At 35.7% G+C, this 26,666-nt stretch overlaps 1 protein-coding gene across 3 annotated transcripts in view; it reads left to right on the forward strand.

Annotated features, from left to right (window-relative positions):
- Positions 1-23,146, forward strand: part of EED (embryonic ectoderm development) — a 33,675-nt gene extending 10,529 nt beyond the window's left edge. Inside the window, exons 4-13 of one of the 3 annotated variants that reach the window (XM_037142813.2) lie at positions 3,384-3,449; positions 4,721-4,846; positions 5,651-5,732; positions 8,542-8,633; positions 10,197-10,330; positions 13,082-13,187; positions 14,326-14,400; positions 21,458-21,616; positions 22,338-22,411; positions 22,809-23,145. In XM_037142813.2, the coding sequence (XP_036998708.1) occupies positions 3,384-3,449; positions 4,721-4,846; positions 5,651-5,732; positions 8,542-8,633; positions 10,197-10,330; positions 13,082-13,187; positions 14,326-14,400; positions 21,458-21,616; positions 22,338-22,411; positions 22,809-22,935 (1,041 nt within the window). In that variant the 3' untranslated portion in view covers positions 22,936-23,145. Of the gene's footprint in view, positions 1-3,383; positions 3,450-4,720; positions 4,847-5,650; positions 5,733-8,541; positions 8,634-10,196; positions 10,331-13,081; positions 13,188-14,325; positions 14,401-21,457; positions 21,617-22,337; positions 22,412-22,808 lie in introns of all 3 variants that reach the window. The other 2 variants (XM_037142811.2, XM_037142812.2) reach the window with 2 other exon arrangements.
- Positions 23,147-26,666: the final 3,520 nt, after the last annotated feature.

Genomic DNA, 26,666 nt, shown 5'->3' on the forward strand with positions numbered 1-26,666 from the left:
AGAAAGATGGGAGAATGGCCTAGTTTGAATATGGGTTGACAACAAATACAAGTTACTTCATCTACCTTAAGCTCAAGAGAGAAAGTGAGGTGAATCTGAGAAACGTTCCATAAGTTATTTTAGTTGAATAAAGTAAAATTTTATGCTGCTTTAGTATTGTGCTAAGGTTCTTAAAGAAATAAAAGAACGTAGCCAAGGCTGGTGTGGCTCAGTGGATTGAGTGCCAGCTTGTGAAACAAAAGGTCACCAGTTCAGTTCTCAGTCAGGGCATATGCCTGGGTCGGGAAGCATGTGAGAAGAAACTGTGTACCTCTTACACTGGTGCTTCTCTCCCTCTCTTTCTCCCTCCCTTCCCCTGTCTCTAAAAGAGTAAATAAATAAAACCTTTTAACAAAAAAAGAAATAAGAAAATGTGACCTTTAAAAAAAGATTTTACTTACTTTTTAGAGCAAGGGAAAGAGAGGGAGAGAAACGTCAGTGTGTGCTTTCCTTTTATAAGCCCTCCACTGGGGATTTGGCACACACCCCAGGCATGTGCCCTGACTTTGGTTCAGGCCAGCACTCAATCCACTGAGCCACATCAGCCAGGGCAAGAGAATGTGATTTTTGACATGCACTGTTTCCTTTTGTCTGTGGTGCATTTTTAATGCACAGTTTCTTTGTCTAATGGCCACTATAATGGGAAGGCATCTTTAGACCAAAAGAGGATGCAGAATTAGAAGATGGAGGCATAGGTGGAGACACCGTGCTTTCTCACACAACCAAGTTTAGAGACAACAAAATATTAGCAACAGAAAACACAGCCAGAACACAGAAAATTGAACTTTTCGGAAGTCTGATAACAACAAATTCTTCAGCCCGACCGGTAAGAGGGCCGAAGACAGCAGCTGGCGGAGCCGGGTTGCACAGGAAAACTTGGTCAGACAGACTCAGGCACGCGGATCCCAGACATGGGGTTGCAACAGGCAGACCCAGTGAGCGACCCAGTGAGCGACCGGTGTACCCAGTGAAGGTGCAGGGCAGTGGGTTGACTGTGGTCCCCTATTCGTGTGCAGATAGACCAGCGAGGGAGTGGGCGGTGAGACAGGACCGAGCAGGCCCCAACGGCGAGAGGCAGCAGAGGGGGCCGCCATTTCCCTGCTCTGACCCACTCCCACATACAGGTCTACAACCCAGCGACCTAGGGGGCCCCGCCCTGATGAATACTTAAGGCTCTGCCCCTCATACCTAATGGGTACGAACAGACCAAAAATGGCTCAAGAAGATCTCAAAGCCCCAGAGCCCATAACTCTAAACAATGAAGAAATAGCCAAACTTTCAGATGCACAGTTCCAAACACTGGTGATCAGGATGCTCACAGAACTGGTTGATTTTAGTCACAAATTAGAGGAACATATGAAGGCTAAACTAATTGAAATGAAGGGAATTGCACAGGAAACCAATAGTGATGAAAAGGAAACGGACTCAAATCAAGGGAGTGGACCAGAAGGAAGAAAAAATGGCCAAACAGAAAAAGATGAAGAAACAAGAATTCAAAAAAATGAGGAGAGACTTAGGAACCTCCAGGACATCTTTAAACACTCCAACATCCGAATTATAGGGGTACCAGAAGGGGAAAAGGAACAGCCACCAGTGGAAAACTTATTTGAATATATAATAAAGGAGAATTTCCCCAATCTGGCAAAGGAAATAGACTTCCAGGAAATCCAGGAAGCTCAGAGAGTCCCAAAGAAGTTGGACCCAAGAAGGAACACACCAAGGCACATCATCATTACATTAGCCAAGATTAAAATGAAGGAGAGAATCCTAGAAGCAGCAAGAGATAAGGGGACAGTCACCTACAAAGGAGTTCCCATCAGACTGTTAGCTGATTTCTCAAAAGAGACCTTACAGGCAAGAAGGGGCTGGAAAGAGGTATTCCAAGTCATGAAATCCAAAGACCTACAACCAAGATTACTCTATCCAGCAAAACTTTCATTTAGAATGGAAGGACAGATAAAGTGCTTCTCAGATAAGATCAAATTCAAGGAGTTCATCATCACTAAGCCCTTATTATATGAAATCTTAAAGGGACTTACCTAAGAAAAAGAAGATAAAAAAGATGAACAGTGAAAGGACAGCAAACACAGTTATTAAGAACCACACCTAAAACAAAATCAAACTAAAGGGACAGCTAGATCAGGAGCGGAAACATAGAAATGAAGATCTCATGGAGGGTTAGCAACAGGGAGTGGGAGGAGGAGAAGGGGGGAGAAGGTACAGAAAATAAGTAGCATAGATGGTAGGTAGAAAATAGATGGGGGCAGAATAGTATGGGAAATATAGAATCTAAAGAACTTAAGACGTGGTCATAAACTAAAGGGGGGGATGGTGGAGGTGGAGGGGTACAGGGTGGAGGGTAATGGGGGGGGAATAGAACAACTGTAATGGCATAATCAATAAAATCAAAGAAAAAAAAGAGGATGCAGAATTAATAGAATAAAACAGAATTTATTACAGGGTAATTTACTTATGGGAAGATTGGGCCTGAGTAGACAGACTGCCCAGTTTTGAACAATTCTCCACTAAAGACTCCTGTTTCTGTACTGTTTTTATAATACAACTCAGGTACTATTGACTGATAAGACAGAGGGGCAAGAATGCAGTAGCACCTGTGCCCATACTTCCTGACGGTCAGTACTGTCACCAGTTTGATATTCATCCTGGCCATTACTAACAAAAGTATTAGGGTTACATTTTAGGGAACACAGACAATCATTAACTGGAAAACTTTCATATGCTTATTACTAAGGACATTGAGGTTAGTCAAAGGTCATAGCATGAATGATAGAGATGGGTTTTGTTCATATCTACATCTATACACCTATATTTGTTTTCCTTTTTTAAAAAATTGAATTTATTGGGGTGACATTGGTTCACAAAATGTTTTTTCTTAGTGTTGATACTTCGTTCTCAATCAAAATTAGCTTGCTAACAGAGTTAGTATTACAGTATTTAATATATTTTGGAAATTATGTAATGCTTTAGACTTTATAATAATATCTTCCTTAAATTAAAGGAGCTATTTTCTCTTTCTTCTTGCTTTAAGAGGAAGAGAAAGGGAAGGAAAAAGGTGGAGGGAAACATCTATCAGTTGCCTCTTGTACATACCCTGACCAGGAACTGAATCCGCAATCTAGGCCTGAGCCCTAACAAGGTGTTCTTTTGCTTCGCAGGATTATGCCCAACCCGCTGAGTTACAGTAGTCAGTGCTTAAAGGAGCTATTTTAAAAAGAATAGTTTCTGTAGTATCTTAAAGACACAGTTGTAACTAAAATATGTTTAAAACCTAAACATGTGTTCCTGTGTTTGATATAAAATTTACTGTGTTTTGTTTTCATTAGGTTACTTTATATGAATGTCACTCACAAGGGGAAATCCGGCTATTGCAATCCTATGTAGATGCTGATGTATCCTTTCCTGAGTTTTCAATATCTTTGGGTAAAGAAATTGACTTTTCATAAGTACACTGAACCTTTTCTAAATTAATTAGTTCTCTAAAGTTACATTCTTTCTTAACCTTAACTAATGCTATTCCTTCACAACCATCCAGGAAATTTCTGGTATCTAGTTATGTAGTTTTCCTAATCTCTAGAAATGCATTGTAGGGTAGATATCAGGAAGGATGGTACAGTTGGCTAGAGTTGGGCGTTGGAAATCCAGTAATAGACAAATGTTGAACGAGTAGCTAAAAACCTCCTGGTTTCCTTTTGTTTTGTTCCCAGAATATAAGAGAAAGTTTATTCTGAAAGTTGCGGAGGTAGTAGAAGTGAGCCAGCTGGGCTGTATAGGCTCAGGAAGCAGGTACAGGAGCAGAAAAGGGCCCCTGGCTCTTAGGAAAGGGAACACACCTGGGAGGAAGAAGAGGGGGCAGGGATAGGCTTGGGCATACTTCTGGGGTGGGTTTGTTTGTTTGTTTGACCTTGTCTAGAATGTTATTTCAAAGTAGTTATGTTGATGAACTTGGGTTGATCAGAAGCTAGAACTGGAAGTCATATCAAGTATTTGATCCACAAAGCCTACAGGGAAAAAGATAAACATGTCCAATTTGTTTAGGAAACAAAATATTGCAAAACATGGGTTCATAAGGAAAAAGATTTAAAAAGCCAAAGGGTTAGAAAATAAAATGTTTCATCTAGATCTATTTGAAAATTTAGCAAACAAGAAAAGACAACGACTTTCTGTCTTTCCTAGGTAAATATGGAAAAAAGTGACCTGCAGGCAGGTCTCACTGAGGAAAAAGTGGAAAACTGAATAGTTAATCATTTTTGTCTAGAGACACATAGTTAGAAGTATTGGCATAAAGCAAGTGTCTGCAAAGAATAGCCCCTGGGGCCGGCCATCTGTTTGTTTTAATTGAGGTAATAGGCCAACTACCTGTTCTCATAAATCAGATTTTGTTTGGACACAGTCATGTCCATCTCTTACATATTGTCTTGCTGCTTTCAAAAACAGTTACGCAAACAGCTAAATAGTAATCAAAATTGAGCGGAAGACTGGTTTTGTTCAATCATTTGGTAGAGATTTTAAACCTGAAAGTCACCATTGTTTAAATCTAGTGTAAAGAATAAGAACTTCTGTGTCAAAACTTTAGCAGTTCTTTGGAGAATTCCATGTATTGTAATCGTTGACCTGTTTACTTATCCGAAACAAATTATATTTCTTAACCAGCATTTTGTAGGCTGATGAAAACTTTTACACTTGTGCGTGGACATATGATAGCAATACAAGCCATCCTCTGCTGGCTGTGGCTGGATCTAGAGGCATAATCAGGATAATTAATCCCATAACAATGCAGTGCATAAAGGTGGGTTTTATGGTTAAATTGTACATCTGCTTTCTTTTGAATGCAGATCTGTGAAAACATGTCATGTTGAATTTAAAACTAAAGGAATTAAATAGCTACAATTTCTCATTTAATTTGTACTTTGCTTATTTCATCCTTTAGATGAGTCTTAATCATTTAAAAATTGTTTATTGATTTGGAAGAGGGAGGAAGGAGGAAAGAAAGAGCAACATTAATTTGTTCCATTTATTTGTGTATTCATTGGTCGGTTCTTCTATGTGTCCTGACTGGGGATTGAACCTGCAATTTTGGGGAATGTGATGACGCTGTAACATGTGAGCTACCCTACCAGGGCTATTTGCATTAATTTCTTTCCTTCTGCCTTGCCTTATTCTGAGAAGCTCTAAATGAATAATAATAGAAGAGTGAGTCCATCTTTCAAGACACCCTAACTAGTGTTAAAAGGTTGGAAGTTGATACTAAGTGTTATGTGTCGCTTTAAAAGTTTTTCTACCCCAAGGACACAGAATTACCTGAGAATCTGTCAAATTTTTGCCTTTCCTCTGCTGATCCAATCATACTAGATTATCTGCATGTGGGATTTGAGCATCTTTTTATTTTTTTTCTTCAAGTTTGTTGGGTGATTTAATATGTAGCCAAGGTTGAGAACCATTACTTTAAGAGAAACTATTTTTTCATTCTCTTGACATTAATGAAAAACAATTTATAATTATTTTTCTTAGCAAAGATTTACTTACAGATCATCTATTTTACAATAGAATTTTATTTTTATATGAAAACTGATGTGTTTTAAATTTATTGTAGCACTATGTTGGCCATGGAAATGCTATTAATGAGCTGAAATTCCACCCAAGAGATCCAAATCTTCTTCTTTCAGTCAGTAAAGGTAAGAGAAGGGAATAATTATTTTTTGTTTTAAGGGGAAAATTGTTCTAAGGGGAAAAAGCCATATTTAAAATAATTTAGAACAGTAAGTTTTACTACAAAAAAAAATCACAGGCTACATTAGCATCCCCAAACCAGGAATTGGGAAAAGGGACCATAAAATGCACTGTGACAGTGTATAGAAATAAAATAATTGGTACTGAGGATTAGTTTTGTTACCCTTATTTGCTGTATTGCATTTATAAGATACGTTTGCAACTACCACTCTCTCCAGTAGTATAATAAGAAATAACGCACCTGAAAATACATATTACCTTTATATATAAAAGCTTTTGTTTTATAAAAGGATTTCCTTTAGAATTTCTTAAAAAGCAAAGTTCTGCAGAATACGCTCTTTGAGATATTTTTCATATTTTAAGCATTGCCTTTCTCTATATTCCTATATCAGCATTATAAGTTTATTCTAATTCAGACAAGCTTCTTAATTTTTTCTGAGCTCTCTGAAATGATTTGGGTTGTTATTGCTACATTCTGTTCTTGATTGTCCTTTATCTTTTACTTATGAATTATTACTCTAGTCAAGTTTCTTTATTTTTAATTACCGATTTTAGAGGGAGTGGAAGGTGGGGAGAGAAGCCTTGATTTGTTATCCACTTATACATGCATTCATCGGTTGATTCACAAGAATCACCACTGTGCCCCAACCAGGGATTGAACCCGCAGTCTTGGCATGTGGGATGACACTAACCAGCTGAGCTACTGGGCCGAGGTCTCATTTGTTTTCCAAAAGGCTTGTCAAATATATAACCCCTCCTCCCCAGTCTGCTCAAATTAAAACTCTTAGGAAAATACTTATTTTTTTTGGAAATTGACACCTAAGAACTGATAACTTTTTAAAAAAAAATTACTTATATTTAGAGAGGTGAAGGGAGTGAGAAAGGGAGAGAAACATCAGTCAGCTGCCTCTTGCACATGGCCCTCAAATCAGGCTTGTGCCCTGACCCAGGTGACCTTTCGCTTGGTGAGACGCCAAGCAACTGAACTACCCTGTTCAGGGCCTCATAACTTTCTCGATAACAGTAGTTGTGGTCAGGTGTTATTTTACAAGTAATAGAGGCTGTAATACCTCATTTGTTCTAAATATTCTAACTTTTTAACCCTGTTCTTCCTCCACTGCGTCAGTAAGAGCAGTTTTTAATCAAACAGCTTTTCAACTAAATAGGAGTTTTGCTGCACACAAAACCATCATGAAAGTGAAAGAACAACCTACAGAATAGGAGAAAAAAATTAAAGATTTTATTTATTTATTTTGAGAGAGAAGGGAAGGAAAGAAGAAAGAGGGAGGGAAATGTCAATGTGTGGTTGCCTCTCATGCTCCCCTTCTGGGAACCTGGTGTACAACCTAGGCATGTGCCATGACTGGGAGTTGAACCAGCAACCCTTTGGTTTGCAGACCAGCACTCAATCCACTTAGCCATACCAGCCAGGGCTAGAGAAAATATTCCTAAATTATATATCTAATAAGGGCTATTATAGGTAAACAATAATAGGACATTCAAATTAAAAAATGGGTAAAAATTTTGAATGAGATCTTTCAAAGAACCACACATATTTGGTGAGCACATGAAAAGGCATTCAGTATCTCATTAATCATCAGGGAAATACAAATCAAAAACACAATGAAATACTACCTCACACCTGCTAGAATGGTTATAACCAAAAAGATACAATAAAGTGTGTCCGATAGGATGTGGAAATACTCTCCTCCCCCATATTGCTTGTGGGAATGTAAATGTAGCTACATTGAAAAACAGTCTGGCAGTTCCTCAAATAGTTAAACATAGAATTACCATTCCTATGGGGCGAGGGGGTTATTTATAACAAATGCCTATGTAAAAATTTGTGCACGATTGGAATGAAATCATTTTTATGACAATGTTAAATTCCACTATGTACTAACATAATGTATCAAGGCATCAGCATAATATGTATATTCTAGTTAGTAATAAGTACATTATAATTATTAATTTGTACATTGTACAGTGTAATGTGTACATTGTAAGTAGTATAATATAAGGTCTGGCAACAGTAATACCCCTTATGAGCTTTTATGATTTTTATTACAAAATCATAAGCATACAACTGTAATATAACAATATCACACTCAAGCACACCATATGACATTTTAGGTGAAATGTTCAAATCGTTGCCCATTTCATGCAAGGCATTCATGTGCCCTACCAATCTCAGGGTCTAGTGTTACTTCTGCCAGACCCTGTATGTTAATATTCATGTACAATATGAACATTGTTATAGTTCAAGCTTTGCATGGCATTTATATTTATTATTACTGTACCCTATTTTGTTACTAGTATTTAGTGGAAAATAAGATTGCTTGAATTAGTTAAAACTTTTAGTTTTTTCTCACTGGGAGTGTGCTTTATTTAGATTTGGAATAGAATGCCAGCTGTCGTTTTATCAGTTTTTTGAGGACTTTAGTAAAGAATTTTAGTTGTTTTTTTTCTTTTTTATTGATTTTATTGACACCAGTTAACAAAATTATATAAGTTTCAGGCACACAATTCCATGACACACATTCTGTACACTGTTTTGTGTTCACCACCCCATGCAGTTATAATTTTTAAAAGGTCCATAATACTATGAAATTGTCATATGTGTAAGGATTCCATTCTTATCTTTACTATGCATAAGCCCAAACTTTTATAACTTTCACTTCTTTAAAGAGGTTTTGAATGTCCACAGTAAATGAATGATAAAAATTTATCTTAACTTTTTTATGTCTATACTAGATCATGCTTTACGATTATGGAATATCCAAACGGACACTCTGGTGGCAATATTTGGAGGTGTTGAAGGGCACAGAGATGAAGTTCTAAGTGCTGTAAGTTGAAAGCTGCAGGCAATGACTTTGAGGTGCACATAGTTGCGAACAATCTCCCCCCAACCCCAACCTTTCCCTCAAAAGAAAGCATATGGTTTCTTTTCATACAGCCAGCAGTCACGCCATTTATTTGTGATATGCAAGGTTTTTTCTCTTACAGGTGAAGGAATAAGCAAGTAAGGGTCTTTGTGTTTTACCTGTACTCATGCACTGTTTTATATGAGGGCCAGGTTCTCATGGAGGAATACCATGAATTTGTTTTTTTTCTTTCATTGATCTCAAATCACCACGTTAACTTTTGCTGTTTCTTAACTATTGAAGGAAAAGGTTAAATTAGTTAGCAATTAAGAAACTTCATCTTTTATTTGCAGGAAGTGTTTTATTGTGCTCACACTGAGTTTTAGGTAACTCTTGGTGGCATGGTGTTGTCAGATGATGTGTGTGTGTTTAATCAGGTTTCAGATTTTGACATTATAATTGGAAGTACTAAATGTTCCTATAGTGCAGTTTGTATGCTTTTGTGAAAGTCACGCCTACTTGAAGATACCCTGCCAACTGGGCTTTTGTAGAAGTCGAAGTAGTCTTTATTTGGCTCCATATGTGAAAAAGCCAAGACTAGCATTCTTCATTAAGAATTTTAAATTAGAGCTCCTGGCTTTAATGGTGCCTTATTGCTTTTGACAAGTGAGATAATTAGGAAAAGTAGTAGCATCCAGGCTTGTGAGTTCATTAGTTAATAAAATTATATAGGTTTCAGGTGTACAGTTCCATAATACATCATCTCTATATTGTATTATGTATTCACCCATCCAAAGTCATCTCCTTTCATCACCATATACTGTTTTTTTTCTTTTTTTATTATGAGAACAGGTGACGGTCTGTATTTCTTCTTTGTAATATAGAATTCAGTGTTAGAAGGAAAGATATATGAAATTTTCATTAACGCATGTACCATACTAAATTAAACAGCATATCTGTGTCACGGAGTCTTACACATGAAATGAGGTTGTTATAATAGATCATCTGTTAGGTGCCTATTAAGAATTTGTAAATTACAGATGATAAACTTATTTTCTTTTTTAGGCATTTTAAAAAGTCATTTAAAAGTGAGCTCTAAGATCAGTATAACTCAAATTTTTGACTTAGATGTACAGATGAAATTTTATTTAAGGACTCATGGTAGCTTCACAGACAGAAGTCAGTTTCGTTGCTTGATGGGGGTTGGGCAGAAAAAAGAAATAAAACTTCAGGTTTTGTGTCAGACCTCATTGTTCAGGTTATTTTCAAAATCAAGCAAAGGAAATATTTTAAAGTTCGTTGAGAGATAAAATGAAATTCAAACACTGCATTCTTTGCCTTATTGTATAAACTCATTCACTGTGGTGGTGACAAATCACATAAAACTAAATCTTAAAAGTAGTAAAAACTCTTACTTCCTACATAGGTGCAACCCAAAATGTTAGTGTTGTGGTTTCACAATACTCTACATCAGGTGAAAATTGAGTAGTGCAATTAGAAAAATAATTTAAATAGTTAACTTAAGCTTTTCTGTTTTACATACAGGATTATGATCTTTTGGGTGAGAAAATAATGTCCTGTGGTATGGATCACTCTCTTAAACTTTGGAGGATTAATTCAAAGAGAATGATTAATGCAATTAAGGAATCTTATGATTATAACCCAAATAAAACTAACAGGTAACATTTGTGGCATTGAAAACAAAGTAACATTTGTGGCGTTGAAAACAAGTATCTTTCTCATGCTGTTGAATTGATGAATTTTACCTTTTCCAAATTTGTTATGTAAGTCCCCAGCACTGAGTTGAAGAGCCCCCTTTTTAAAATACTTGACATACCATAAATTCACTGATTTAATCTAATGTATTTGTGGTTCATTTTTCAAAATCCCCTTTAAATTGTATCTTCTCTAATTTTGTAGCACATTATACTTATTATGTATTTAAGTTGTATGTTGTGGGCCTTTTAATTTATAAAAATGTTAAGCCTCTTAAAAATAACTGTGGAATAGAGCGAAGGACCCTTCAGAATTAATTAGCATTATTAGTCAACAGTGTAAAATTTAATTCAAGATAAATCTTGTTTCTTATTTTTTAATATCTTATTTATTTTTAGAGAGAGGGGAAGGGAAGGAGGAAGAGGGAGACAAACCTCAATGTGCAAGAGATAATGTCGATTAGTTGCCTCTCAAAAGTCCCCGCAGTTGTGGACCTGCCTGCAATCCAGGCATGTGCCCAGACCGCGAATTGAACTGGTGACTTTTTGGTTTTCAGGCTGATACCCAATCCCCTGAGCCACACCAGCCAGGGCAAACCTTATTTTTTAAATGGGGTTCTTAGCTTTAATTCGTGTTAATATAATGCTTCCCTTGTTTCATTAAATGGAAAAAATTCAAAAGTGGGCCCGTTGCTCCATGGGACCAAGAGGTGGGAACTTTGCTATTTTTTATATATACAGGGTCTAGCAGAAGTAATATCTGCTTGAGTGTCATCGATAAGATAATAATGTGGGTGTATTAATTTATAGTTTTAATTTGAACATTTCACCTAAAATGTCATATAGTGTGCTTGAGTGTAATACTGTTTTGTTACAGAATTGTGTGCTTAGGATTTTATAAAAAAAACATTTTGTAATAAAAAAAGGATGCTATTTGTGCCAGACCCTATGTATATAATTTTTTTTAATTTATTGATTTTTCAGAGAAAGAGGAATGGAGAGAGAAAAACATTAATTTGTTATTCCACTTAGTTATGCATTCATTGGTTGATTCTTGTTTGTACCCTGACCAGGGATCAAAGCAGCAACCTTGGTGTATTGGGATATGCTCTCACCAACTGAGCTACCCAGCCAGGACCTTCTTAATATAGTTTTGAAATGCTAATACTTTCACTATAACTGTCATTTGTCTGTATGTTAACATTGCTTGCATTTTTGTTTTTAGCAAAGAGCTGGAATTTATTTTTTGGTTATAAAGCCAGACTATTAATAGATGTTGGTTAAATTTGTAGCCGTCAGTAAATATTTCAATGCACTAACATTCATCAAACCTCAGTGGCCTCTAAGGATTCCTATAATTTTCAGATACCTATTTTAAAGCTCCAAGAATTAGTACAGTACTATATTTATGGCTTTATATTTTTTTGAATCTCTGGAATACATAGAAATTATATTTCACGGTTTATAGAAAATAACAGCTATGTTCTTCTCCTTGAGAAGTTTAACTATAGATTATAATATGTATTTGATTTAAAAACAATTAACATAATTATAGCAGAATTAAGAACTTACATCAGATCGTTAATAACATTTTAATGTTTTAATAAAGAAAAGATGCCAGAATTTGTACTAGAAGGAATGTTAGAAATGATTCAACATTCCTTTTTGTGTATACATGAGAAAAGTAAAGAGAGGACCTGTGACTTACCTAAGAGATAACTAATTCACGGCATGTCAATCTTCTAGAGTTATTTCGGTACAAAAAGTAAATTACTACATTAGAAATGTTGGGTATACTTTTCATTAACTATAGAATTGGTAGCAACTTGTAGTTAATGGTCTTCATGCACATTTAAAAATTTTTTATTTATTGATTTTTATTTATAGAGAGGGGAAGGGTGAGAAAGCAATATCGGTTTGTTGTTTCACTTATTTATGCATTTATTGCTTGGTTCTTGTATGTGCCCTGACCAGGGATCGAATCGAAACCTTGACATATTGATGCTTTAACCAGCTAAACTACCTGGCCAGGGCTTCACACAAACGTTTTAAAGGGAAAAAATAGCACCATACTTTGTTTTCCTAAATACAGGCAAAGTCCTAACTAATAAATGTCAAATTTCTCTCAGTAACCATTTCCAGAAATTATTGCTCAACGCAGGACTCTCATGTAATCTTAATTTTAGCAGACTTTGGAATATATCATTGTTCCTAGAAAAATGACTATCTTGAAATAATGCAGATGTGTTGACTTTCATAGACTAATATGAAAGGACTGAGTAGGTGTTTTCTGTGAAAAACTTTCAGTTCTATAATCAGATGTCTTTGCTTATCATCAGTTAAATAGCCAGAAGTGATTAAATGTGGCCTATATATATCATACGTAATAAGGTAGGAAGCTGCAAATAATTTTTATTGTATTTTTTTCCATTACCGTTTATCCCCCTTACACCCTGGAGCTCCATTCTTTGTAAATGAAATTTCATTAGGTAAAAACAAAATTGAATTAACAGCTGATAATATAATAAAATATAGAAACAAAAAGGAGTAAGACTTTAGCTCTGAATGAACAGAGAAGAAGGTAATCAGTTTTCTAGGAACAAAGAAAAATCAAGTCATATATTTTATTTTTCAAAATTTTATAACTCCAAAAATAAAAATTAGTGTAATTCTACTATACTTTTTTTCTCTTAACTTTTGACATTTCCATTTCAGGCCATTTATTTCTCAGAAAATTCACTTTCCTGACTTTTCTACCAGAGACATACATAGGAATTATGTTGATTGTGTGCGATGGTTAGGTGATTTGATACTTTCCAAGGTATGGTAATTGCTGTTAAGCTGTACTTCCATTGTTCGTGTGAGTTGGATCTTTTTAGGGAGCACGGTTTTTTTATGCATTTTGGTAAATTGGATGGCAGATGGGAAATTGCTCTTTTGTTTTTTTCTTTTTAAGTCTCATATTTTGATAGGGTTGGAAAGTTGCTGGCTTAAAACATCCCAATGAATTACTGTAATTTGTGCTCCAATAAAATGAAAAATGTTAATTTGTATGATGATAACTGTTGTGATTCCCAGTGATATTGTAAAATAACCAATATTTAAAGCCATACTATTAGGATTTTTTTTTTAATGTTTGTGTCCATTTCAGCAAACTTTTACATATAAACCACAGACAGCTGGAGTTGGCTCATGGGCTGTATAGTTTGCCAACCCATTCTCTAGAATGTTGATATGTGTATATATTTAATTTTTGCTGCTAACTTAGAGAAGTTGTTGGTGATATCATCTGAACATTTAGGATTGTCAAATTTGGAGAAATTGCTATCCAGTTTCTTTTCTTGTGTGGATTTTAGGGCACTTCACATTTTCTTGGGCAGAGCCTTATTTTTTTTTTTTTTCTTAACCTTGCAGATAGTTTTACCTGTTCTTTTTTTTTTTTTACCTTTTAATCTTTAAATTAGATTCACAGGAAGTTTCCAAGATAGTGCAGAGAGGCCCCATATTGCCCTTCCTCCAATGGTTTTATAATTATAACACAATATCATATCTAGGAAATTGACATTGTATAATGTGTATGTCATTTTATCACATGTGATTTTGTCATGTCAAGAATGTTACAGCATGGGGCCTTTTAAGATTGCGGTGTTTTTTTTTCACTCATTATAATGCCATCCAAGTTGTTGTGTGTATCAGTACTTCTCCGTTTTTATTGCTCAGTAGTATTCCATGGTATGAGATGTACCCGTTTATTTAGCCATTCATCTATTGTGGGACATTTTGGTCCTTTCTAGATTGGGGCTACCACAAATAAAGCTGCCAATGAACAATTGTGTACAGGTTTTGTGTGGACTTACTTGTAAGTTTTCATTTCTCTGGGATAAATGCCTAGAAGGGCAATTGCTGGGTCATGGTTAAGTTTATTTAGTTTTTTAAGAAACTGCCAAACTATTTTCCAGAGTGGCCGTCCCATTTTACATTCCCACCAGAAATGTAAGAGAGCTCGAGTGTCTCGGAATCTTCGCCGGCATTTGGTATTGTCACTATTTTTTATTTTAGCTGTTCTGATAGGTGTGTAGTGATATCTCATCGTGGTCTTAATTTGCATTTCCCTGATGGCTAGTGATGTTGAACATCTTTCATGTGCTTATTTACCATCCATATATCCTTTTCGATGATGTCTCTTCATATCTTTTGCTCATTTTCTAATTGGATTGGTTTTTGTTTTTATTTTTACTGTTGAGTTTTGAGAATTCTTAATATATTCTAAATATGAATCCTGTGTCAGATATGTAGTTTCCAAATATTTTCTTCCAGTCTGTAGCTTGTCTTTTCATCCTCTTAACAAGGTCTTTTGCAGAGCACGTTTCTAATTTTGATGAAGTTCAATTTATTGATTTAAAAAAAATTGTTATTTTATGGATCATGCTTTTAATGTTATGTTTAAATGCTCTTTACCAAGCCAAAGATCTTAAAGATTTTCTCCTGTGTTTTCTTCAAAAACTCTTTAAACTGTTAATTTTGTATTAAATATATGATCCATTTAAAGTTAATTTTCATATGAAGTTTAGGTAGAAGTTTATTTTTGTCTATAGATACCCAATTGTTTTAACACCATTTATTGAAAGAATGTTCTTTCACCCTTTAATTGCTTTGTACCTTTGTCAAAATTGTTTGGCCATATTTGTGTGAGGCTGCTTCCGGTTTTTCTTTTTCATTCCAGTACTCCACCAGTACTACACACAGGTTTGATTACTCTAGCTCTGTAATAAGTCTTGGAACGGGTAGAGTGATTTCTTCCATTTTATTATTCTTTTTCACAATTATTTTAGTTATTCTAGTTGCTTTGCCTTTCCATAAAAATTTTAGAATAATCTTGTCTACATTTATTAAAAATCTTGCAGGAGTTATTTGCGGGGAGGGAGGCTTTTGATAAATCTATATGTCAATTTGGTGGGGAGTTAGTATCTTTATTCTGCTTAGTCTTCTAATCCATGGACATGGTATCTCCATTTATTTAGGTGTTTGATTTTTATGATCAGCATTTTGTAGTTTTAGCATACAAATTCTGTACCTGCTTTGTTAGATTTAGACCTAAGTATTTTTCCTTTTTTTGAGTAATTATAAATGGTATTTCTATTTCCATGTGTTCATAGTTACCATATATTAATACAGATGATTTTTGCATATTAGTCTTGAGTCCTGTGACCTATTAGTCCTTATTCTAGGAGTGTGGTGGCGTTAATTACTTGGGAATTTCTACATAGAAATTCTTATCATCTGCAAATAGGGACAGTTTTATTTTTCTTTCTGATCTGGATGCCATTTCCTTCTCTGGCCTTACTCTACTGACATACTTCCAATACTAGGTTGATTAGTAGTGTTAAGAGTAGACATCCTTGACTTATTTCTGATATTAAGGGGAAAAATTTAGTCTTTCACAATTATATGTATTAGCTGTTTGTCTTTTGTAGATATTCCCTATCAAGTTGAGAACTGTCCCCTTTTTAATTTTTTGAGTTTTATTATGAGTGGGTGTTGAATTTTGTTAAATGCTTTTTCTTCATTAGTTCATATGATCATGTAGTTTCTTCAGCCTATTAATGTAGTAGATTTCATTGATTGGTCATTGATTATTGATATAGCCTTATATCCCTGGAATAAGTTTATTTGGTCATGCTGCACAATTATTTTTTAAGTTGCTGAATTCTCTTTGCTAATATTTTGTAAAAGATTTCTGTGCCTGTATTCATGAGGTTTTTATGATGCTGATCTCAAGTTTCCTTTCTATATTGTTTTTGTCTAGTTTTGGTATCAAGAATACTATTTTCGTAAAATTAATTGCAAATCTACACTTGTATTTTCTTGAAGAAATTGGTGTTAATTCTTTAAATGGTTAATAGAATTCTCCAATTAAATCATCTAGGCCTAGAAAATTTTGAAGGGGAATTTTAAAATCACAAATTTAATTTCCTTAATAGTTAAAAGTCTATTCAAATGAACTATTTCATATTGATAAGTTATGGTAGTCTTTTTAAAATCTCCTTTTGTTTGCTATGGGTATACTTGTATTTTGCTAGTTTCTTAAGGTGGGAGCTTAGGTTATGGACTTACTTTTCATAGGTTATTTTCCATCAGTACTGCTTTGGCTGTTATTTCAGAAATTTTCACGTGTAGTGTATTGTTTAGTTACTAGGCAATCTCTATCTTTGTTGATTTTCTACTTGTTTTATTATTGAGAGACTGCTGTTGAAGTCTCCAGCTGTAATTGTGGATTTTTCCCATTCGGTTCTTGATATCTCGCAGCTCTGTTGGTTGGTGTTTATACACTTACTACTGCTATGTCTTGGTGGCTTGACCCTTTTATCATTATCTAAAGTCCATCTTAGTCATTTTTACTTTTGATTGATGTTTGCATGGTATATCCGTTTCCAACTTTTTACTTTTAATGTATATATATCATTATATCTGAAGTGAGTTTCTTGTAGGCAGTGTATAGTTGGGTCATGTTTTTTAAATCCACACTGTCTAACTTTTAGTTGCTGTATTTAGACCATTTACATTTGAGCTTTAACATATCAATTATCACATTGTCTGCCATTTTAATTTTGCTGGTTTTTTTCTCCTAACTTCGTATAGGTTGTGTAAACATAATTCCTTTTTGACTCGCTTATATTTTTTAGTATATTTCTTATATTTCTTTGTTTAGCTTTTTTGGTGTTTGCCCTAGATGTTACTGTATATATGATATACATGTGGCACATATATTTGACCATTGAACATCATGACAGTTTCACTCAGGTGTGTCCAACCTTTTGGTGTCTCTGGGCCACACTGGAAGAAGAAGAGTTGTCCTGAGCCTCACATTAAATACACAAACACTAACAAAAACTGATGAGCAAAAAAAAAAAAAGGGGGTGGGGGTTAAGTAAATCTATGATTTTGTGTTGGGCTGCATTCATAGCCATCCTGGGCTACACATGGCCCATAAGCCATAGGTGGGACACCAGGGGAAGGATTCTGGCCCCCACACAGTCAGAAATCTGTGTATAACTACAGTTGGCCCTCAGAAAAGTCCATGCTTTGGTGGACCTGCACAGTTCAAACTCCTGTTGTTCAAGGGTCAACTGTAAATCAGTTTACTTAACTTTGTATCAGTATTTTACCCTTTTGGGTGAGGTGTGGAAACCTTACTTTACTTTGTCTTCTATTTATGTAATTGTCTTAAATATTTCCTTTACAATGAAGAACTGCATCAAATAGTATCACAATTTTTGCTTCAGCCATCAAATACAACTCGAGGGAAAAGTGAATATTGTATTTACTCATTTTGCTTTTTTTTGTTTTTTCTTCCTGATGTTTGATGTTTCAAGATCCCTTATATCATCTCTGTTATGTTCACAAAACTTCCTGGAGCCATTCTTTTAGGGTGGGTCTGCTGGTGACAAGTTCTCTTAATTTTTCATAGTTTGAGGATGTTTTCGGTTTCCCTTAATTCCTTAAAGGTACATTTGCTGTATGTGGGGTTTTGTGTTGCAGTTCTTAACCATTTGAAAAATGTTGTGCCCCCTCTTTCTGGTCTCCCTGGTTTCTAATGAGAAACCTGCCGTCCCTGGAGTGGTCCTTTCTTTCTTAACTGCTTTCGGGATTTCTTTCTTTGTATTTATTTAGTTTTTTGTAAGTTTGTGACATGTCTTAATACAGATTTCTTTGACGTTATCTTTTTGGGGTTCATTGAACTTCCTGAATCTGTAGTGAGTTTATTTCTTGTTTATAAATTGCTCATTGAAGCATTTTTATTATGGCTACTTTAAAATCCTTGTCAGATACTTCATTAAAGTTGAGATGTTCATGTTTCTTTTAATTAACTAATTTGATTATTTTATTTTTATTTGAGAGTACACTTACTAAAGGTGGGGACAGTGAAAAAAGGAAGGGTTTAGGGTAGAAGAAACAATAGGAGGGAGCCTGGGTGGGGTTGCTTTGTCTCTAGAAATGTTAAAGAAGTGAGCCAAGGTGAGTCTGCTACTGACGCACTGAAAAGGCAGAGAAAAGAGGCCTTGGAGACAAGTTCCTGGGTTTTGCTGTCCACTGTTCCCCTGGGTGCAAATCCCATGGGGGCCCCAAAAGAAGGGCATGGGTACACTCCAAGGAGGGCACTGAGATTTGTTTTTAGGTATGACAAGTGACTTTTTATTAAGATCTTGATATTTTGGATATTATGTTACAAACTCTGGATCTTGCTTAGATCTTCTACAGCAGGCCTGCTCTGATAAATTTCAGCTGTGGAAGAGGAGCATTGCCGCATGATTGGTAGGTAGCAAGGGAAGTTTAGGTTTCCCACTCCGTTGACTTGGCAATGATATTTCATTACTGATGGATTGTGAGTTCAGGTTTTCCACTGCACCTCAGGTGACACTAGCAGAAGGGGCTGACAAGACTCATTACTGCTTCTTAGGTGGTCTCCACTGACACTGCAGGTGGTAGGTGGTTGTGAATGTCCTGTCTCTTCTAGGCCTCCTCTGATACCACCCCAGCCAGAGAACGAGTCAGGGTTACTATGTACTAAGATGCTTAGTTACCACCCGAGAAGGGGTTCCCACTGGGCCTTTGCTGGTTCATATGGGGGCAGGTCCACTGTTTTTTTTCTGTGGAATTTAGCCTATAGTAGAGCATTTGTCTGAAAACACTCTTTCTTGCTAGGTTGCCATTTTTTGTTCTCTTGTAGAAACCAGGCTGTTGGGGTGAAGGATAGTTTTGTTTGTCACTTCACTTGTTAGAATTGTTGAGTTGCTGACTTTTCTAGCATCAAGAGACACATAAATGAGGGAAAAGAAAACCAAGGAACTCAGTTTCCTGCATGTTCTAGGATTCCTCATGTCTGCCTCCTTTCTACCTTTCAGACTTTCAAGTTGTACTCAGTTGGACAAATAGAGAAACAGTATATCTGTTCTGTCATTTCAGAAGTAAAAATGCTATAAAACTTCTGCTCCTAGAACTTAGATGATAAGAAAGGATTTCTGCATTTTAGGTGGGAGGCTAAATAAACTCAGTGAACTATTGGTTGCCCAAAAAGTCCTTACGATTTTTCTGTAAAATAAAGACACATTTTTCATTTTTACCAATAACTATATAGATTTGGATATTTTGAGTATGTCAGGTGTCTCCTGCTATTGGCTTCCGGTGGGTAGAGGCCAGGGGCCCTGCTAAATAAACATGGTCCAATGCATAAGACAGCCCCATGGCAAAGAATTATTTGGCCAAAATGGCAGTAGTACAAAAAAACTTGGCAAATCACTTTTGACACATTGAATCAGTCACATCACCTTCTTCATACACTGTACAAATCTTTTTTTCGTGCTTCAGTTGCATCTTTACCTTTCTTGAAATAATAAATCATGCAGTGAAAGTGTTGCTTATTCCATCTTCACTATTAAGTTGGCTGCACAAAAATCTGCCAACTATGATAAGTTTTTTTTTTTAAGTGCATGCTGACATGACAGCTGTCACAATATAGTCTAACAAAATGTAGACAACTAAGCACTATTAGAGCCATCGTATGGAAAAAAACATAATGGACTTTTTGGGCAAACCAGTATATTGGTGGTTCTCACATCTGGCTCTGCATTGGAATCATTAAGGGACATTGTAAAAATAGATTCCTAGACCTTAGACACCACAAATTGTAAATCTGACACAAGGACCTAGGAATGTGTAAGTTTTAAAAGTTCTCTAGGTGATTTGAAATGCACCCATCTGTTAGCATGGATAAATGCTCTCTGTCTCCCTGTGCTTTAGTTCTCCATGGAAAGACTACTACTAGCATCCTTTACCCATGTAGTCAGTAAGAAGCACTTGAATAGTAGCCATTTTACACTTCTGCTTCAGCCTCCTATCTCAGAGATTCTGAATCAGTAGGCTGGGGCCAAGACGAGTTGAGAAAACTACAGGCTATCAACCTGGTTATACACTTAGGAGTATTCAGACCAAGTGATTTGTCTAGTGCTTTACAGTAAGGAACTTGTAAATATGTAGCCCTGGGGTTTTATATAATCTTAAAAAAAGGCAGAGAAGACAAAAAGCATGCTGACCCCACCCTAATCCTCCTCTAGCCCTACTGTTCAGCTGTTTAAATGCCAGTCAGTACCTCAGGATTGCCACATGTGATTATGTAGGCTGTTTCCTGTGGAACTTCAGGAGGCAGTCTTCACCTATACCAGCACTTTTTAGTCCTGGCACCTGTTGAGGCACTTTGTGAGGTGGTCAGCAGCATCTCTGGCCTGTGTTCAGTAGAGACCAGAGACATTGCCAGGTGTCTCTTAACTGGTAAGCCTTGGACTTACCCTGTAATCTGAGTAGTGCTCCCTGTTTTTGCAAGTTACCTTCCATTATGTTCTTTACCACTTGCTGCTTAAGTACAGTGTGTGCAAAGATTCGAAGTTAGAGATGATAGGGAAGATATAACTCAGTCTATTTCAGTTCCATGCCCATATCATGTCTTAATGTTAAATCACTGCTTTTACTCCTTTTATATAATCTGATCTCTAAGGTACTTTCTGTGAATCCATTAGCTTTCCTGTTGCGTACCTACCAGGTAGCATGGACACTGGGGATGAGGGATTAATAGTTAACCAGATAAAGGGAACCATGTGGGGTTAGAAGTGACGTGAGCAGTTTGGTAGGGAAAGATGAAACTAGTGAAGCAAGCAGAGCCACATTGAAAAGCCATGCAGTCTAATACAGTGTTTGTCATTTTACCTCTCCTATAAAACACTTCGAGTCTCTGGATGCTAAAGTGTCTAGAGCCGAATTTGGTTTGTTTTGGAAGAGAAATTGTGACTTCCAAAATGAATAACCCCCAGACAATATAATGCTTTTGTATTGTCAGAAATATGTTGGTAGTCAGACTTTTTGTCCTTAAATGTGGACATTGACTATAAATAGAAATGAATGTATATCACTGTACTTAGTAGATGGATAACCAGATTCTATGAGCTGTCAATTCTACAATGATAATAGAGAAAAGGCTTTGTTTCAATATTTATAGTTCAGTTCTACAAATAATATTTTTTCTCACCTCTTTTTTTAAAGTCTTGTGAAAATGCCATTGTGTGCTGGAAACCTGGCAAAATGGAAGATGATATAGATAAAATTAAGCCCAGTGAGTCTAATGTGACTATTCTTGGGCGATTTGATTACAGCCAGTGTGACATTTGGTACATGAGGTTTTCTATGGATTTCTGGCAAAAGGTAACATTTTTACATTTTGAAATTATTTGACTTAAAGCCATGGTAACTTTAATTTTCTCTGTTGTGCATTCTGTTTCTTTTAAGAAACTACCTTGATGTTTTGGATTAATTGCTTTGGCCTTTGATGTTATTCTGTCCTTGTGATGCTGAACATTATCTGCGGTGCTTATAAATGAGATTTGCAGATGTCAGTGGTGGCAGTTAGGTGCTTATTTTCTATATCTGTGACTGAGATTTCATGTTTGGTGATTAGAGTTAATATTTTTATGTGGCTTTTTCCCAGAAGAACTTAAAATAAAAAATAAATAAATAAAAAAACATGGGAAGAGACAAAATACTGGTTATCCAAAATTTTAAATAAATTTGGCATTAGGATTTTGTGTTAATGAATTACCTGGGTATTTTGCTATAGCTTTTTTATAGCTTTTGCTGTAATTCTTTAAGGCAGAAAAAAAGAATACATATGTATAGTATAAATTGTAAAGCCCTTTATAAATTTGCAACATGCCTTCTTATTTACTCAAGATGCCTCTTTGAAGCATAAGTCACTTATTTTGCACTTACAAATCAGAAATGTAAAGTGCAAAGAAATAATCCAGTGTATAGCCAGAGGCTAGGTCTAACGTTTTCCCCAAATAAGAAAGATGTCTTAGAATTGCTTAAAATCTTTAAAGCTTATTTTAATTTTAATTACTTGGTGTTTTAAAAAATGTTTATACAGATGCTTGCATTGGGCAATCAGGTTGGCAAACTTTATGTTTGGGATTTAGAAGTAGAAGATCCTCATAAAGCCAAGTAAGTATTTAAAAGTTCCTCTTTATAATTTCTGTCTTCATAGTTATGCCAAATAATAGAGAAAGTAATTTACACTTGCAATGTCATCTTTAACTCATTTGTAACATTTACATCTCAGAGTGTTTTTAAGTATTTTTTATTCTAATGATCATTTTTCATGAGTGCCTTGATCACAAGTTATTTCTTTTTATATAAGTTGTATGGTGTCTCTTGAATTTAAAATATACCCAAATTTTATGAAATTTGAGATTGAGATCTTAGTGAAGTGTATTCTGGTTTTAAATGCTTTCTGTATAATTTGGAACATCTTTTTATTTTCTAATTCATTGTTTTAAGTCAGATACTGATAACATTACATATGTATGATATTTAACCTGTTGTCGTGTTTTTTCCCTAGATGTACAACACTGACTCATCAAAAATGTGCTGCTGCAATTCGACAAACCAGTTTTAGCAGGGATAGCAGCATTCTTATAGCTGTTTGTGATGATGCTAGTATTTGGCGATGGGACCGACTTCGATAAAGTGCTTCTCCTAATCAAATTAGAGTGTGTTTTCTATGTACAATAGAATTAACGTATCTCGCTAGTAACGGCACATAGAGCATCTAGAGTTGTCTTTCAGCGTTCAATCAGGCTGAGCTGAATGTAGTGATGTTTACATTGTTTACACTTTGTACTGTCTCCTGCTCAGACTCTACTGCTTTTAATAAAAATTTATTTTTATAAAGCCATGTGTTATTTTAGTTTATTTTCATTGTGATGAAAAGAAATGTTTAAAGTAATAAAATTATGCCTTATCTTTTTGTAACAATCATTTTTTGTAATGTGCTTAACTGGAGAAACCTATACTGTTTAAAGTAATAATTATGTTTAAAATTTTATAGAGTTGTAACAGTAATGTTTTAATAATCTCTCTTTATAGTTAAAAGGTCTTGCTTTCAATTTACAACTTGCTCATTAGTAATTTTAGTGGAAATAGTATCATTAGAGCACAGGAGTGTAAGGTGTGGAAGCTTAAATGGTAGTGGGTTGAAGAATTAAAGAAATTGAAAGTATGTTCATACAGTGAGTTACTGTTCCCTTTTCTGCCCTCTGTTGGTTAAGAGAAATAGATTGAAGAGGTCATAGGGTTAGACTAGTTGGCTATTTTGTCCCAAATATATAGGATGTTTTGCTTATTTATGGACAAGAAACAGTAGCAAGAATGAAATTGAGATATAAAGTCCAGAAAAATCTTAGAAGAGTTAGGACCAAGATGACATGTGAAGGGGTTAACCTGAAGCAGAGGGAATGAAGACAGCCTGGGTGATCGTGGAGGTAAATAGGTAAGATGAGGGGAGCCGACGTGACATAGGAAACGGTGAATTTTTGAAGTTTTTAGAATCATGTGTGTTTTCCTATAAAATTTTCCCTACCATAATTTAATACCTTCCTGGATATTTGCTTTACAGCCTAGTACGCAAGTGTTTGTGTATCTCTCTGATTATTAAGTTCATTTATCGGAATTAGTTACGAAGTGAAAGGGTATTTTCTGGCCCCTGTTGCTCAGCAGGAGTGTTGTCTCATAACTAAAGTCAGGCATGTACAAGAGCAACCAATCAATGCTTATCTTTCTCATGGATGTTTCTCATCCTTCCTCTCTCTCTAAAGGCAGGAAAAAATGTATTCAACTGAGGGGATGTGGGAGTATCTTTTAGGTATATCTTACTGATTATGCTATTACCATTGTCCCATTTCCTCCCTTTTAGTCCCTTCCACCCTCTACCCCCTCTGCCTCCAGTATTCCTCACCCCTTAGGTCATGTCTATGGGTCATACATGTAAGTTCTCCGGCTTCTCTGTTTCCTATACTATTCTCAACCTCCTGTCTACTTTGTACCTACCAATTATGCTTCTTATGCCCTGTACTTTTCCCCCTATTCTCCCTCTGCTTGCTGAGAACCCTCCATGTGATCTCCATTTTTGTGATTCTGTTCCTGTTTTATTTGCTTAGTTTTTCTTTTTTCTTTTTTTATAGGTTCAATTGTTTTTAGCAGTGAGTTTGTTGTCATTTTACTGTTTATATCTTAATCATCTTTTTCTTAGATAAAGTTTCTTTAACATTTCATATAGTAAGGGCTTGGTTATGATGAACTCCTTTAACTTGACCTCGTCTGGGTAGCACTTTATCTGCCCTTCCATTCTAAACAATAGCTTTGCTAGGTAGAATAATCTTGGATGTAGGTCCTTGCCTTTCATGACTTGGAATACTTCTTTCCAGCACCTTCTTGCCTGTAAGGATTCTTTTGAGAAATCAGCTGAGAGGGGAATTCCTTTGTAGGCAACACTCTCCTTTTCTCTTGCTGCTTTTAAAATTCTCTCCTTTAGTATTGGCTAATGTAATTATGATGTGCCTTGGTGCATGCTTCCTTGGATCCAACTTTTTTGGGACTCTGAGCTTGCTGCACTTGCTAGAAGTCTGTTTTCCTTGGGGAGATTGGGCAAGTTCTCCTTCATTATTTGTCCAAATAAGTTTTCAATTTGTTCCTCTTCCTCTTCTCACACCCCTGTGATTCAGATGTTGGAACATTTAAAGTTGTTCTGGAGGTTCCTAAGCCTCTTCTCATTTTTTTTTTAATTGTTTCTTCATTCTATTCAAGTTGAATGTTCATTTCTTCTTTCTCCAAATTGTTGATATGAGTTCAGGTTTTCTTCCTGTTACTGTTGGTTCCCTGTACATTTTCCTTTATTTCACTTTGCATAGCCTTCACTTTTTCCTCTATTTTGCCACCATACTCAATCATTTCTATGAGCATTCTGATTACCAATATTTTGAACTGTGCATCTGATAGGTTGGCTACCTCTTCATTGGTTAGTTGTATTTTTGGAGCTTTGATCTGTTCTTTCATTTGGGCCACATTTTTTAGTCTGGGGCACCTGTTTTGTGGTAAGGGGTAGAGATATTCACCAGGGCTTCACTGCTTTGCTGTATTTAGTGCTGTATGTGGGGGAGGGGACAATGCCACTTGCTTAGCTCTAGCCCCACCAAAGAAGTATCTTTAGTAAGGTTGTGCTGATTCACTTCTTCCAACAGTGTATGTTAATGCCTATTTCAGTTACATTTTTAGTTTCTGTGTAGATCAGAGGTCAGCAAACTTAAGCAGCTAAATATTTTAGGTTTTGTGAACCATATAATCTGCTTCATGTCAGCTCTGCTACTGGAACATAAAAGTAGTGACAATATGTAAAAGAATGGGCCTGGCCGTGTTCCAATAAAACATTATAAAAACAAGGATAATAGCTATTAAAGAACCCTTAAGGATACCCCCAAAATTGCTGAAACTTTAGATCGTCTAAATAGCTCATAGTGATCACCACACAGACAAGCTGCTCTGACAGTTGAAGCAATGTATAATAGACAGAGACTACTAAAGACCAAATTTTGGAATTAATCAGATGCTATAAAAGAACCTTACTGGTTTGTGGCAGTTCTTCCACTAAGATTGGTTTTGTTTGACAATGTTCCAGCACCTAGAACATTGCCTTGCACGTAGTAGGCACTCAAATATTTGAATGAATGAAACAAAACATGGCAATACAAAAATGAGCATGCAGTGAGAGTCTACCAAGACTGAAAAAGACTTAAAAAACAACTTGTAGAAATGAAAAATATAATTGTAGAAATAAACTCCGTGGATTGGTCAGATGATTAGATACAATTAACAGAATTAGTGAATTGGAAGAGATCCTGATAATTACTCCAGTGTGGCATAGAGAATCAAATGGAGGATATGAGGTTTATTTTATTTATTTATTTATTTTTTTTAGGGCTACATGTTTTTATTTTAAATTTTATTGATTATGCCATTACAGTTCTATTTCCCCCCTTCATTCCCCTCCACCCTGCACACCCCTCCCCCACCATTCTCCCCCTTTAGTTTATGACCACTTGTCTCAAGTTCTTTAGATTCTATATTTCCCATACTATTCTTGCCCCCTCCCCATTTTCTACCTACCATCTGTGCTACTTATTTTCTGTACCTTCTCCCCCCTTCTCCTCCCACTCCCCTGTTGCTAACCCTCCATGTGATCTCCGTTTCTGTGGTTTTGTTCCTCTTCTAGTTGTTTGCTTGGTTTTTATTTTAGGTGTGGTTCTTAATAACTAAGTTTGCTGTCCTTTCACTGTTCATCTTTTTTATCTTTTTCTTAGGTAAGTCCCTTTAACATTTCATATAATAAGGGCTTGGTGATGATGAACTCCTTGAATTTGATCTT

Source organism: Artibeus jamaicensis, unplaced genomic scaffold (assembly GCF_021234435.1).
Source record: "Artibeus jamaicensis isolate MK-2021 breed Jamaican fruit bat unplaced genomic scaffold, CSHL_Jam_final contig_64, whole genome shotgun sequence".
In the NCBI taxonomy this organism is placed as follows: domain Eukaryota; kingdom Metazoa; phylum Chordata; class Mammalia; order Chiroptera; family Phyllostomidae; genus Artibeus; species Artibeus jamaicensis.